This window comes from Stegodyphus dumicola, chromosome 2 (assembly GCF_044657685.1).
Source record: "Stegodyphus dumicola isolate Sdum_Otavi_A_Nest chromosome 2, ASM4465768v1".
In the NCBI taxonomy this organism is placed as follows: domain Eukaryota; kingdom Metazoa; phylum Arthropoda; class Arachnida; order Araneae; family Eresidae; genus Stegodyphus; species Stegodyphus dumicola.
In genome coordinates, this window is record NC_140769.1 from 184,148,774 (window position 1) to 184,164,917 (window position 16,144).

General features: G+C 34.0%; 1 protein-coding gene across 5 annotated transcripts in view; it reads left to right on the top strand.

The window, feature by feature from the left end:
* Window positions 1-16,144, top strand: part of LOC118204245 (uncharacterized) — a 133,529-nt gene that overhangs the window by 38,159 nt on the left and 79,226 nt on the right. For all 5 annotated transcript variants that reach the window (XM_085811506.1, XM_035376577.2, XM_085811505.1 and 2 more), the window contains one exon: window positions 616-2,828. In XM_085811506.1, coding sequence (XP_085667632.1) covers window positions 1,229-2,828 — 1,600 coding nt within the window. In that variant the 5' untranslated portion in view covers window positions 616-1,228. The remainder of the gene's footprint in view (window positions 1-615; window positions 2,829-16,144) is intronic.

Here is a 16,144-nt window from a genome sequence, read left to right on the forward strand (position 1 = left end):
TTCTACATTTTAGTCTTATCCATAGTTGTTAAATTAATAATCAGTTTAATTTCAGCAGTTTGATCATATTTTTATAATTTAATCAAGGTTTGTTGTAAAAGTCAATAAGAATTCTTTAGGCTCTTTTCTTTTCTTTCTCACCCCCTTTTTTTTTTAAATCAGAAATAAGATTTCCGCTTTAAACGCCTAAGTGTAAATTTTATACAACTGATATTAAACTGAAATCATGATAACAAAACATACATAAATGCGAGTAAATAAATACGAGTTCAAATGAAAAATGTGGAATTGGAAGATTATTTCACGAAATATTTTATATAAAGTGCACTCTGCATTATATAATTTGCATCGTTGACACTGAAATAGTTAAGGGTATTTCCGTTTTCCCGAACTTTCAATTTTCTAAATCGAACCCTGACGGGAAGGGGATTTTATATTCTCAGTATAACAGTATATTAGAAAACTGTATTATAATATTTATAATTAAACGGGTGACGTTTATTCCTTTTTTATAGAGTATTAATTTTTTTTTCAAATACGACTCTTCTTGTTAACTGTTTTGTGAAAATTATTTAAAACTTGTAAGTTAAAAATGTTTATTTTCTTTCATTGCAGGTATTAAAGATACAGTAAATTCTAGAAGAATTTATACCTCTGTGCATATCTATTGTGGTTGCAGATTTACTAGGCACTGTAACTCATTTTGTGTGATAATGAACCAATTTATATTATTGTTACTTCCGCAATGAAAAAAAAAAAACAACATTCTAAAATTAAAATGCAATATGATGTCTGAATTGTTTTTGACTGAATTCAGAATTCTTTATTGTTGCTGATGATATCGAAGAGAATTTTCGTCCGGCAATAAAGCAGTATTTAAATGTTTTCAATATGGAAACATTTTAAAAAATTTTATGACAAATGTGATATTTTACCCGCAAGAACATTTTTAAGGAATTTTAACATTCACGAATATTTTGAAAGAAATGACATTTTTTGATGGACTTTGGTATTTCGAATGCATGTAAAACTAGCCTATTCCTATTCCATTTTATGGTTCAAATAAATTTTAAGAATTAACATAATCCAAATGACCGCAATAATGTTACTATTCGCCCTCGAACGTGACTAAACGTTCGTTTTAGGTGACAAAAAGAAGTTTTATTTTTAAAAACCCGCGGAAGTTGTTTTTCCTCGTCGGTGAAAAATCGCAACACCGGCGACATGGATGATCGGTAGCCCGCAACTGCACCGCAGACGACCCGCAATGGAAGCGAGCGACCAAATTCACTCTTCCAGCGACGGAACATACGAAGGATTCAACGGATGGCTGTTCTGGCGTTTCGAGCTCCCCGCCATCCGCGACGAAGAATTGTTCTCAGCCCTTCATATCTCGAACTCACCTGCTGGAGGTATGAGGTCTGCGAATGGATCATCCCTCAGCGCCTGCGCGTCCCAGCGTTCCCTTGGAAACGGAAATTCCAAACGCCATGCAGCGCAATACGGGGAAGGCTCCGAAGCACGTGCAGCCTCCGTCATCTCCCTCTCAACGAATGGACCCCACCAAACATACCCCGCAAAAATCGATCATTGGGAGCACGAGTACGGGTGCCGCACTGCTTGCAGCGATGGCGGAGAACACGCCCTCCATAATCATTACGATGAGGAAGCATGGAACATTTCTCTCTCAAATGAACAACAGCATCCGCGAGAATGTCACGACGTGAATTTAGGTCTCGACCAAGCGTCGAGCCATTCACCGACCATGGGGAATCTGAGCAGTCAACCCGGTGAAAAAAAAAGTAAAAATACTTCATCAAAAGATGCAGAGAGAACAGAAGCCAAGAGTAGTACTTCTAAGTTTCGTTTCGGGAAAGGTGAATCCAAGCCGAAATTATCGGCTGCCAAAAGCGATAATAGGCCTCAAAGTGATGTCAGTGTCTCCACACAAAGGAAGCGTAGATCTTCGACAGACATTGCAATTGTCGAATCTACCCCCAGTCCTGGAAGTTCCTTATCGAGTTCTGTGTATGTAGATACTCACAGCCACTTGCCAACACCCATTGAAGGTGGTGAAGATGATTCAGTTTTGGAAGGAGATTCCCAGATATTGGACGATGGCACAGCCACGCTCCAGGATGCATCGCCGGGTAGTCTTAGTGACATTACCGTCTTTTGCGATGAAAGCAAACAGGAGGTGATGTCCAATGTCCTCAAACGACCGCAACCATCTTCTTCCCAGTCTTTGCCCGGAACACCAGGAGATAGTCATCTAGAATCGAATTTTTCGACCATGGGCTTTTCCACAGTTTATGAATCGCGTTATCGTACTCACGGTGGAGAAACGGAATCGTCCTCTTACAGTAGTGGTGGGCGAGACCTTAGTACTAGCTCTTCCAGTAGCAGCGTGGATATACACGATCTTTGTGGAGCCCTAAAGGATTTTTCTCATAAGCAACAACGAGGTTCGTTTGATTCCAGTGTGCCACCATCAACCTTACCATTTACGCTCACTCAGCATCGAAAGGTGGTTCTTCCTCCTCATAAGTTTGTTGCCCCTCCTCCGTTGAGTGCTCAGAATGGTAAAGCAGCAATTTCTGGCTCTGAGGAGTGCCTCAGGCCCGCAAATTTATATGGAAATAATGTAGAACACCAGTCATCTCCTTCCCGTCGGCACTCTTCTTACGGAGATGTCCCACCGCTGGACGGGAATGTTCTACGCAAAGTTGCCTCCCTAACGTTGGACAAGGCGACAATCGATTCTAAAGTGAATCGGCCCAAGTTTGTTCCAGAAAAGCTAGATTTCAGTCTGTATGAAAAATTTGAAGGTGAGTGGAAAATCTTATTTGTTTTTCCAAATAAAACTATTTGAATTTAGTTGTTACTGAGGACAATTTTCAATTGAGAATCTTTAAAAGCACTATTGCACTCGCTTCTTTTCGTTTTCTGTAAAGTATGTTAGAGTGAAAGCCATCGAATTATTTAAACACATGCTTAGAGGTTCCAAAAGCAATTCTTTTTAAAAAAAGGAATGAAGCTAATTTGATACAAAAATTTGCTCTTAAAATACTTCGTTTTTATCTTCACGTCTAAATTTTTACGCGAAGAGGGGATGCATATCTGCTTCCGTTTTCGTCAAAATTTAAAGTCTTTCTGCATTTATTTTAAGAAACATTAATTTATTTTTAAGTGTTTGCCTGAAAACCCATGTTTGACATTCATCTGTAGATTCGCTTTTGTATCTGGAGTACTAACAGGTAGTAATAATAATGCTGTCACTGTTTTTACATGGAAATGTGTGGACTGAAGTTTCAAGTGCTTCAATCTTTTATGTCCTTAGAATAAATAAAAATGATTTTTTTTAATATGCTGTACATAAGCTTAGCTTATTCTGCTTTAAAATGAAAAACCGTAATTTTGAATAATATGAAAATAGTAAGATGAGAGTAAAAACCTCAATGCCCGTAATTAATTGAATAATTAACGTGTTAAAAATAAATAGCTTCTTGGATTTTTGTATCATTTTCTTCTCAGATGGCGCCACCATTTCTCGATGAAGTATCTTCAGCTCTTGAATTTTAACATTATGAATCCTTTGAATTAAAGTTTTATTTTATTTATTTATTTTAATTTATTTATTTATTTATTTGTTATTAAGAGTTTTATTAGACATTTTTTTTATTAAAACAAATTTCTGTAGTTCGTGTACAACTCAGGAAGGTAGCTATCAATTTGCATACTTAAAAGTTTAATATTAATGAGTTTGCATACCTGTAAAACTTGTTAATAAAATAAACCTATTTTCGTATTATTTAGCTAATTAAATAAAAATTATGAAACTATCAGTTTTCTGTTTTTCCCAAGGTATTAAAAGAGTTAAAATTTGTATTTAAAATTTTATCTTGTGTCTTGAAAAAACAATTGTGCCTGAAACTAAAAGTTTCGAAAGTGATTAGAATTTTGTCCCAAAATCTGCTGTCCGTAAACGTAGTTTGTAAATTTCAGAAGTTAAAATCAAGTGCTTCTAGTAGAAATTCTCAAAACTTAAGAAGATAAACAATTGGATACCTCGTTTATTCAACAGCTTAAACATCAAAGCAGGTCTGGGAACTGTGCATCATGGAAATACATTATGAAATATCTGTTCGTGAACGTATTGAAAGCATCTTGTTGTACTGCAGAAAGCGTACTTACTGTGAGTAGAAAATTTCTTCGACATACTTCCTTTCAGGATAGCAAATATAGAAAGACCTTTTTTTTTTAAGATGCGAGAGAAGCGGCTTAAACTGCTGAGAATGAGCCTTATGCAGTTGGTTCAACGCTCGCTGTGTAAAATTTGATAACACAATTTGTTTTATTTTTTCCCCTCATGCTGAATACTTATACGGCTCAGTTTTATTTGAAAAGACGTCTCTGTAGGCATCTTATTCTTCACAGATTGCTTTGAAGAACTTTGCCATCATTAATTAATTAAAATTTATCAATTCAACCAAGATAATATACATTTTCGAATAAAAAGAGACTGTAATACATATCAGTTTCATATCTTAAACCATACTATAGTAGAACCTCGGTTATCTGAACTAATGTGGTTCATATAATCGAGGTTAGATACCTGTCAGAGTTACAGTTATTTATTTTACGTTTATAATCATATTACTAAAAATAATGTAAATGTAGTGCCTTGAGTTAGCAACAGCTTCAGAAGAAGTTATGAAAGCTCGTCTGATTATGAATTGTAAGCTTTCGAATAATATGATCTAGTTTGATCCACTGATGAAGCAATGTAATTCAAATTTTGAAATATGCACCATGTGCAAAGCACATTTTCAACTTTAGTATAGAACATGTGCTGATTTTGTGACTGATTTCGTGGACATTATATTTGTTGCTTCCGATTCGAAATAATTATATTACTATGGTGGTCTTGGATTCAACTTTCTGAATTTTTAATGTCTGAAATCGTTTATTGACACACACTAGTCTGTTACAGGGGCATATCATGAATTTCCATAAAGAGCATGCTGCTTAATATCAGTTTTTTATCAGTGAATAACAGTGATATTTAGTAGTAACCGCGCATATTCGGCATTAATAAAAATATTTGTAGTTAAATAATGTTTTTATGATAACCCCAGAATATGATTCTTAAATAATAAATCTTCATGAAAATATTAGTAACGTATTTATAGACTTTGAAAACTTATTACTTGTATGAATATTCTTTCAGCGTACCAATAACAGAACTATAAATTAAAGACACTAGTAAATTACAAAAGAATAATACTTTGAATGGCATTTAAGTTGGAAAAATCAGACTCGAATTATTCTAATTTATTTATTAACTTAACCCTTGACGTCAAAAATTTGCAAATTTTAGAATTAAATATCTCGGTCAATATCGTATGGGAATTAAACTTTTTTATGTTTTGCTTTTTATAATAAGTAAAACATTTTCCTAAATATAAGTATGGGAAACAGAATAAAGTATGGTTAAATTTCGTATTTTTTAATTTTAAAATGCCACAACATGAATGTTTGCGTCATTTGAAACATTTCTGTAACGGAACGTATATGTCTACGACCAACGGTTGCGAAAATAAAGGTCGGGTGAGAATCTTTGTGGACACTTATCTCTAGTACAGCGTAAATATCAGCAGCTATAGTGCAATATAAACCTCAACATAGAAAAATCTTCTCTAATGTATACCTCTAGGTTAATAATAAATTTCGGCTCCCGAATGAGAAATCACTATTGGCTGAGAAGTTACGTAGGTGCCTTAAGCGTCGTTAGCGTTATGCTAGAACCATATGCCATGGCCTATTATATGGAAGACGCAGGTCAGAACGCTTTATAAGCAGTTATTATTTCTAGGACAGCGAGGGGAAGTATCAAAATTAAAATAGAGAGTTACGGGATTATTGCAAATTAAAGTTATTACTTTACCTTAGCTAATTTTTATCTATTATTTATTTTATTATATATTATTTATTTATTTATATACATAAATGAATAAATTCAAAGTAATAAAATGTGTGAAAGTGTGTAAGATATATGCATACATATAGTTTAATCCCGTCATGTGTGCAGAAGACGAAACCTAAATTTCTTCGAATCCGAATCCTAGTAGATTTTGGAATCTTTTGAATTAAGAATCTCAGACCCTTCATATAATAATAATAATAATAGTTTTGTTTAAAGTGGAATTTCAAAGATACGTTGAAGGAAAAATGGATTAAAACCGTTTTTTAAAAATGCTTGTGTATTTATTAAAAAGACACAAATGAAGTTGTATAAATGAAACACAAAATTAAACTTCTTGAATCTTTTTGCATTCATTTTCATAATTTTATTTGAGGCTCGCCAGCTGCCGAGCGATAAAATCGCTGAACTCTTGTAGTTCGGTCTGAGATTCGAATCCCGTGAACGGGATGGCTGCATGGTCGTTTTCGTAGTTTTCTTCCATGTGCAGCGTGTATACTAACCAGTTTCTCTTAGAAAATCCTCCACGAAGGCATTCCTCCTCTTATGCAGCTAGCCTCGAGGCTTTGCCGTAATAACATAAAACATAATTTTATTTGGCGAGGGTATTGATGTTATGTATTAAATATTTTCCTTTTTGGCAAAACATTTTAAATTTAAGCCATTGCAAAAGAGAAAGATAGTTTAAAGCGTTAGATTGCCACTAAACAAGTCCACAGAAAATGGAGCCCACCAGCGGCCGAGCGGTAAAGTCGCTGAACACTGGTAGTTCGGTCTGAGGTTCGAATTCCGCGAACGGGCTGGCTGCATGGGTGTTTTTGTGGTTTTCCTTATGTGTAACGTGTATACGAGCCAGTTTCCCTTCGAAAGTCCTCCACGAAGGCATCCCTCCCCTTAGGCAGATAGCCCTCGAGGCTTTTCCATAAATTAAAATCCTTAATTTATGGACATGAATTACATAAATTAAGGATAATACAAAATTATCCATAAATTAAAGATAATACAAAATCAGGCAAAGGAAGAGTTAGAAGCAAAACAAATTTGACTTATTTGTAAAGCTTATTTATTAAACAAAAAGTAAAGAGCAAAAAAAGATGCTATATGTTTGATATTATTAAAAAAATTAGCGATTTTTTCTCTCTGGAGCAAATCACAAAAAAAACCTATTTACAAAAAACCAATATTACATGGTTGGTATGATTGTTAATACATTCTATGTCTCCCAGACGATGCAATACAGTCCGTACAACTGCTGAGTATCAAATTATCGATCTGATCTTGGGGAATATTACACCAGTCAAAAAGCAGTGCTCTCCGAAGTTCCGGTAGACATGTAGGAGGAGGTTGACAACTGCAACTCGTCGGCCAAGCATGTCCCACATGTGCACTACTGGATTCAAGTCCGGTGAGAATGCTGGCCAGTCCATACGGGTGATATCCTCCGATTGAAGGCATTCGCTTACGATGTGTGCACGGTGAGGACGAGCGTTGTCATCCATAAACACAAATTGTGCGCCCATGGCGCCCAGAAACAAACGTACATGTTGTTCTAGAATGACGACCCGATAGATTTGGCTTGCCATGGTTCCAATTTGAACATGCAGGTCAGGTCAGTTCTGGAACCCAGAATAATTCCACCCCAAACGAGCACTCCTGCACCACCGTAACGGTGTCGTTCAATGATGTTTTCTTGGTGGTAACGGGTACCTGGAGCTCTCCATATGAAAGTCCGGCGAGAATCAGGCTGCAAGCTAAACCTGGACTCGTCGGAAAACATCACACAAGCCCACTGTTGCGGTGTCCACAATGCATGCTCTCTACTCCAGGCTAACCGCAGGCGACAGTGAGTTGCAGTAAGTGGAACGCATTTGACAGGTCTACGAGCATATAGACCAATCTGCTCTAAGGGTCTGTACACGGTCTGCCTTGAAATTGTCGTACCAGTGGCTGAAGAGAGCTGACGAGACAGATCTGAGGCTGTGCTTCGCCTGTTTCTTTTGGCAGTAACTGCCAAATACCGGTCCTCATTCGGCGTTGTAACTCTAGGGCGACCTGTGCAGTAACATCTACTCACATTACCATCATCTTGGAATCGTTGCCAAAGCCTGGTGAAGACACTCTGGGCAATTCCAAGTTCTTCTGATACTTCCAGTTGGGTACGCCCACATTCCAGACGGCCGATAATTCTACCACGTAAAAAATCATCCAAATGCGTCCTTTGTGCCATAACTATTCGGTTATTGCACTGAAATGCTTATAAAGCGCCTGCGAACAATTTTACTTCTTTGCCTGTATTCCTTATATATATCACTCATCACTCTCTTACACTCTCGTCATTGACGTACCATCGGTGTCATCTGGTTACTTCCTGAAATTCGCATATGATTCTTGAAGATGTGTGTAGTGATTTTACAGGTGATATATTTATTTTAGAGTTCGATTTCCGCGTGACTCGGAATTATCCTTAATTTATGGACATGAGTGTAAATAACCTAACCATCCACAGAAAATGAAGAGTAAGACTCTCGGGCGCGCAATGATGTGATTGTAGTGATACAATCCACTGATACTGATAAAGTAGTATTCTTTTTATTTTATTCTCTTTGACGAACGCCGATAGACATGAATGAAATAAATTTTCTCAAAGTTTTAAGCTAAAACATTCAATAATTTTTATATGGTTGGGATTTGAAAGATACGAAGGATAGAAATGGCGCAAGAATTCAAGTTTTCGATTCCACGAATTTCATTTTCCTTTATTAAACTTGATATAAATTGTGATTCTTTCCAAATTAAGGATTTTTATTCAAACTGGCTCAATGCCCTCGCTGAGACTCCAACCGCGAACCTCTCAAATACGTGGTGAGCGTGCTAACTATTACACCATAAAGGTATGCTAAGAAGGCGGGAGAAATATGTTATATACACCTCCTTATAAAGGGCGATTGGGGATTAGGAGACCCAGTCGCCAAATACTAGTGGTGGAGAAACTTCATATACCGCCATTTTTAGTTCGGGCGCCACTGTAGAGACATTCTGTTATTTCGGAGCAGGAGACTACAAAAATGAGCAGTGCCCTCGCCGAGACTCGAACCTCGGACCTCTTGAATACGCACTAAGCGTGCTAACCATTACATCACGAAAGCATGCTAAGAAGGCGGAAGAAATACCGTATAATAGTAAAACACAATTTTTGGTGTTCAGTTTTACCACACAACAGTTTTCTTTGTTAAATTTTGAATTTAATTTTCTAATGAAAAAAGCTGATATGGCCCGCACATGACCTCCTCCCAATTCCATGTTTTAATAGCAACGAGATTTGAATAATGTATCACTTCCGGTTGATCATAAGTTATCCAAATCTAATTTATTGTTTCGAAAAATGGAAGATTTGTAGTTCGAAATTTTAGGTTATATTTTATTAGGTATAATTGGCCATGTATACTAACTGGTTTGTCTACATCAGAGTTTCTTAAACTGTGGGTCGTCAAAAATTTAAGCAGTTTTGATATTTCTTTAACTTATTATAATAATTTTACAATAACCAAATATTTTTACACAATGTGTCTGAAAATAGATAAAGATAAGACAATACAGACAAAGCAAAAAAAAAAAAAAAAAAAAAAAAGAATTTCGACGCATTCTTTTTATAATATTAAACGTTCATTTTCCTGGCTTTGCACGTGACGCTGTCATTTCGTCTGTTACTTACTTAAAATTTTCACATTGTTCTATGTCTTAAAATCAGAAATTAATGACATAAAAATGCAACAGTATATTACTGTACAAGTGAAAAAATTGACAGTTTCACTCACGCATGTGTCGGATGGGTCCCACAAAATTTTCGTAAATATTATGTGGTCCTGGGGGTCGCGAAAAAACCTCAGTGATAAAAAGGGGTCGCGACTGAAAAAAGTTTAAGAAACCCTGGTCTATATTAATACCAGCATAGTTAAATGTTTGCCCCTTTATTTATTTATTGGCGGCACAATTTGACGAAACTGTCTGTCAAACTGTTGTTATAGTTATTCTATATTTTTCCATGTAAATGTGTTAAGAGTTACCAGTTCCAAATTATCATATTTATTCAAAATCTAATATATTGTTCTCAATCATATTTGAGTGATGATTAGGAAATTTGAAAATTTTTGTATTATATTATTTTATTCACGAAAATCTGTGCAGAGATTCAAGTAAATATCTTTTCCGGTTTATCAATTTTAGCCCAGATCTAATACGTTGTTCTCATGGATAAGTCTTAAATGTTAAATGGTGAAAATTTTTGGATTATATTTTAATGTAATTTTCATTAAAAACTGCTATAGGCTTCAAATACCTCTCGTTCTCTTCCCTATTATTTCTGTCGGTTTCGGATGTTTAACTCCGAAGTGTAGATAATTATTAGATTTTTTTTAATTGTATTGTTAGCTTATTTGCTTACTACCGGTAACTCTATCTCTAAGATCATGTACTTACAGATAGAGTTAACGGTCGTAAGCAATTAAGCTAACACTCAATGCTTACGTTTAAAATTTACGTTTATTTAAAAATTCAGTGCTTGAATAATGAAGTTTATAGAATTATGTGAGATTCTGTTCCCTGGATACGATTTTCTAAAATGTAGTACTACGAATAAAGCTTAAAAACAATTTTTGCAGTGCATTAATAGGGAATGTTTAGATTAGTTTACAGATGATTCTCAGAATTTCGATTCTGAAATATTTATTCTTGAAATGAGTTGCATATCGACACATTCGAACTTCATTCACGATATCCTAAAGGCTTCGCTTTTCTGCGATTCATTTTTTATCTACCAGGTGCATTGCCGAAATGATATGGCAGCTGAACACTGTATTTTGACCTACGTTCAAATTCGAGCAAAAGGGCTGCATTCATTAGTGTTTACGTGCTTTTCCCTAGGAGTAACATGAATATAAATCAGTTTTCTTTAAAAACTCTACAATAAGGCATCCCTTCCCTAGAGAGAGATAATCTTCCCGTCCTCCGCTATAGTCAGTTAAATAAATATTTAGCAAGTACGTTTTATAATTTGATACAAAAATCAAAACAAAAACATTTTTGTTTTTAACCTGCGGTAAAAGCTTCGATTTTCCACTTGATAATGCCTTTCCACTTGAAAGTGTGTAGAGCCTGAGTTCAGGCGGGACTAAAAAAGTTTTCAACATTCTCTCGTATTCTTTAAATATTGAATCTTCAAATTACCAGCTGTTTCTATGAATTATTTGTGTATACGTGTGAATTTTGTAGATGGTGACTTGAAGATTTGAAGATAGCAATATTTTAGGATGTATGGGAGGATTTGAAGATAGGAGTATTTTAGGATGTGTGGGGTTACTTTTTAGTTATGGCCGAGATGGTTATAGATATTGCTGGCGGACAGATATATGCGTAATAGACGGATGGAATTTGGAAACCAGCAGTAGTTGTAGACTCACCAACATAAATTTATTTCTTGATGAATAAATTTTTAGGACACATATTCTCTTTTACACATTATTATTGGTGCGACTAGCACCCCACAACTGTATATAAAATTTATCATATTCCGAAACAAAAGATGGTACAGCGAAGCAAGGAATTACACTCTAGCAGGGCAAGAGATAGAAACAAAGAGATAGAACAAAAAGTAAGTGCCTTTTCAGTAGCTGATGTATTTATTGAGTTGAATTCTTTGTTTAAACTTTGCACTGCGATTGGACAAGAACTTACTGTATTGCAGATGACATAATGCGGATTAGTTTTCAAGTGATACAGTTTAGATTCTAGGAAAGGTATGTAACCAAATTAAAATCAGGAATTAAAAGGACTATTGCTGAAATAAAGTTAGTAATTTTGATTTACATATTTTGTATCTATAAAGAGATGGACAGATATGGATATAGATATGTAATCAAAAGATAGCAATTAAAACACGAAAGAGGCCAAACTGAATCAAAGGACTGAAAGAAAAGGCCAGACCGGAAGTACGCACACACGCAACTGAAACAAAAACAGTTCAGTGAAATAGCTGAATATAATTAATGAACCATTATAAAATTAATGTAAAAAATGTCGTTGAAAATTCCTTGGCTTTTTTCAAGGAACAGCCGAAGAATTTTCGATATAAGCAGAAATGCATATCATGACTAAATGCAGCCACAATTTTTTTCCGTCTCGAAGATGTCAATTATTCTGTATTCAGAATTGACAACTGTTCCTTAAATATACCTGTAGGTAATAATAACACTTAAGAAAACATGCAGATAATAACGGCCAGTATGTTGTTAATTAAATAAGTTTTTTTTTTTCCCCAAAAAGTTGTACTTTGTTTAATTTTATTCAGAAATTCAACAAGAATTATGCAGTAACCGTCTTATTTTCATTTGATAAGATACGTGATTTCAAGTTGTCGATGTTTTGGGAATCAGATAAAACTGTATTTGTTTTTGGTCATTCTTTGAGCTACATTCCTGTTTATTGTATGACTGATTAGTGGAACATAAGATACTGGAGCTCTGTTTTGAAGGTCGTTTTACAAGATATTCTTTAAAGTGCTTCTGTCTATATTTAATGTTCCTAAGTATTCAAGAAAAGCTTAGGAAGGTTAAAACACCTGATGATTAGATATTTCTCTCTTTGCTATATAGCTTTGATATTTTTACCTTCGTGCATATTAAAGATGGCATCCTTAAATAATCACAGATGCTTTAAAGGTAAATATTGTTTTTGAACTGCAGTCTTTTTAAGATGCATGAGAAAATACTTCAGCAGCATCTTTATTAAAGGTGTTACTAATTTCAGGTAATGAATAATTCTGAGCCCAGGGCAAATTTCAGGAGTAAAATTTGCTTCAAAATGTGCCTTTTCTCTTTAATATTTAACGTAGAATTTTTTCTGTTAACTGTGGCATCATAATATATCTTTCCGGCAGAAAGTTTCGCTCCGATTGCATCAGAAATTGTGAAATTATAACCTTCCAGTTGTAAAAGTTGTTGCCATTTAATTTTATAATCCAAATACTCAACAAAACAAATTATGGTACTTTTCCGTTTTGCCGGCGCAAGCGATAAAGTCGCCAATAATGGTACAACCGATGCCAAACGGAATATTCTCGCTGGTAACCTTTTAAGCCTCATTTTCAAAACAAGTCGCAGCTTTTTCTTATCAGATTGATTATTTCTTTCAATACTGGCATATAATTACATAGAATTTTTATCAGATAGTTCAGTTTTATGTCTAAGGCCATTTTCGGTAATTAAGTCAATCAGGATGCAATCACAGCGCTTAACCCGAAGCCGAAAATACAGAAAAGGTAAAGTCAAGGGTTAAATTCATCAATTCTAACGAGAATGCATTAGCGAAGTAAAGCACTGCAGTTTTACATAATTTCTGAGTAAGCTATTCGTACGAATTGAAATATTTCTTGCATTTAAACTTGTGTTCCAAATTAAGATTTAACTTGAAATTAATGTAGATAATTACTGAGAGCATTAGATTTTTGTAGAGTAGTTTACGTGAGATGAGATCGCTTGGTGTCACGTGATATAAACCGGCGAATCAGGATGTTGAACCATGAAAGCATAGTAAATTCTTAAATTAATGTCTTTTTACAAATTTATTGTCTTTATTTATTGGCTTTTTATAAAATTTTAAGCGATATTAAAATGTTTATGCCTTCAAAAAAGGAATTCTTAGAACTAACATTTTTTTAATATTTTTTATGTGTATACTGTATGTTGTCGCCAATAAAGTCTGCTTGGCGAGATTTGCGCCGGCGAAACGGAAAAGTACCCAAATTATATATATATATGTAGTTTATCCATATTTAAATACCTCAAATGAGTGTTATTGTTGTCACTTAGGATTTTTGTATATTACGAGTAAATATCAGTAAGTCTTAAAAATGTTTTATTCTTCAGCATAATAAAATAAAGCATTTAAAAATAATGTTATCTGTATTTGAAACATATGTTATTTTATACAATTAGTGCAATAAGTAAGACAAATATCTAGTGCTATAATATTTTAAAGCAAAGTTCTTAATTCTAGCTCTTATGTTCACTATCGTCTGCATACTGAGAAAATTAACTATAATGATGAAATTTTGCAAATATAAATAATCTGAAATAATATATATTTCCTTCCTTTCCTGTCACTTCGTAATTACTTTATAATATTTTGAAATTTTCCCATTTACAGCATTTAACGTTGGAAAAAGAAAAGCTAAAATGTCGCCGTAACTTTTATGGTTGTTATTCTTGTTTAGAGTAAAGTGTTTATTTAAAAGTACAAATTTAATTTACCCATTTGCAGTTGCAGATATTCGTTTTATTTAACAGTAAAATAATTTTTGAAATCTTAAACTGTAGTCTAAAGTTTTCAGAATGCAAGTTTCTCCTCACCACCGCGAAAAAATTGTAGTGTATTATTTTCATTTAGCATATAAAATCCTGTTCTTGCAAACTAAAATCCGTAAACACAATATGCATCGGAAACTGACGAGCAAAAGGAACGAAAAATACCCAGAAGTGACTATTAATGACAGTTTTCAATGTGCAGAATTTTAATTTATCTTCCTCATGCCCTCATACACAGTGAATTCTTAGTGTTACCATATGACAAATGGAAATATGCAATAGCTTATTTATTTTTCAAATTTAATCAATCTCTTCATTGACAAATTGAGAAATTTAAAAGTAACAAACGCATTTCCTAATAATTTTAATCTGTGTTTTACTTTTTAAGTAATGCATATAAATGATACAAATTAAAACGTAATATTTTGTAATATATCCAGCTGATAATTTTATAGCTTTTCTCTAATTCAAAAAAGATAATTATAAAGCAGGGCGACCTTACGTGCTGTTTAGAAGGGGTTCAACAGTAAGTTTTTAAACATTTTTCTGCCGCAACTTTTTTATGATAAATACATCAGTTTTGTCTCGTTTTTAAACAAAAACTATAATATACTTACTTATTGGTTAGTCGTGAATTATTTTATAATCCACAACCATATATCAGAAAGAATATCAAGTTGCGAATGATTTTAAACTGATGATTAAAATTAAATGAAGATTAAAATCATGTTTTTATTCAATGAATTTTTTAAAAAAATGATAAGAAATCAGATAACCTCCCATTTTTTTAAATGGTGGGAAATATGTTAAATTAAAATAACTTTAACGCTTTAACAGAGATTTTAATCATTGAATCCGAAACATAGAACTTTTTAAAGAAGTAAGATTATTTAAAACCTTTTAAACAAGCCACATTGCATGGAAGTGTGTCACTACCATGCCAGTCTCTCAAGCATAAATCTGGTAATGAGTGCACAAATTCAAAATACTTGGTGCATCATCTAAGTAAATACAATGTAATATGGTAAAAACAATAAAAGAATTGGAAAACAGTTTTCAGTTGTTATCTTAATAGGTTGTTCAGTTCATATGCTTAATTTATTGACTAAAGATTTAATATATTAAATATTACTTGTTGTTTGAGTCATCAAATATTTTCGAAATCACCAACTTGCCCGAGCCATATTTAATGGAACTGGTTTAAATTTACGGTTTGAAGTACGCTGGAGTTCAATATGCGACTCCTTTGAGAATTATGTAAAGAACTGCCTACTTTTCACGCAGAGTGTGGAAGAGAATCAAGATGCAATAAGTAAGAATATTCGGTAAAATGTTCTTAACATGGTAGTCATATTAAATGTAGAGAATCTCGTGCTTCCATTAAAGAAAGTTTCAGTTTTTTTTGGGGGGGAGGGATAAAATCCAGAAGAATAATTTCATGATTGCAGCTTAGATTCTGCATATGCAGCAAGCACCGCTGAAGCTATTCAAGTTAGTAAAGGTCTTGAAAACAGCTTAAAAATCTGGATAAAAATGCATTGAATTGTTTAAAACACGAGGAAAATAAGCACGGTCATCAGACAGTTTTAGCATAAATATTATGTCCAATATATAAAACTGTTACCTTACTAGCATGTGAAAACGAAGAAGCTTTGGAATTAGTAAACGAGAAATATGCAGACCCTGTTTTATTCAGCATTTGCATTGAAATTTATAATTCGTGTTTCACTTTTCTGGAGAATCCTTTCTGAAAATGAAACAGTCGAGTCAGTGACCACACTTTTGAGTCGCGAAAATCAACAAC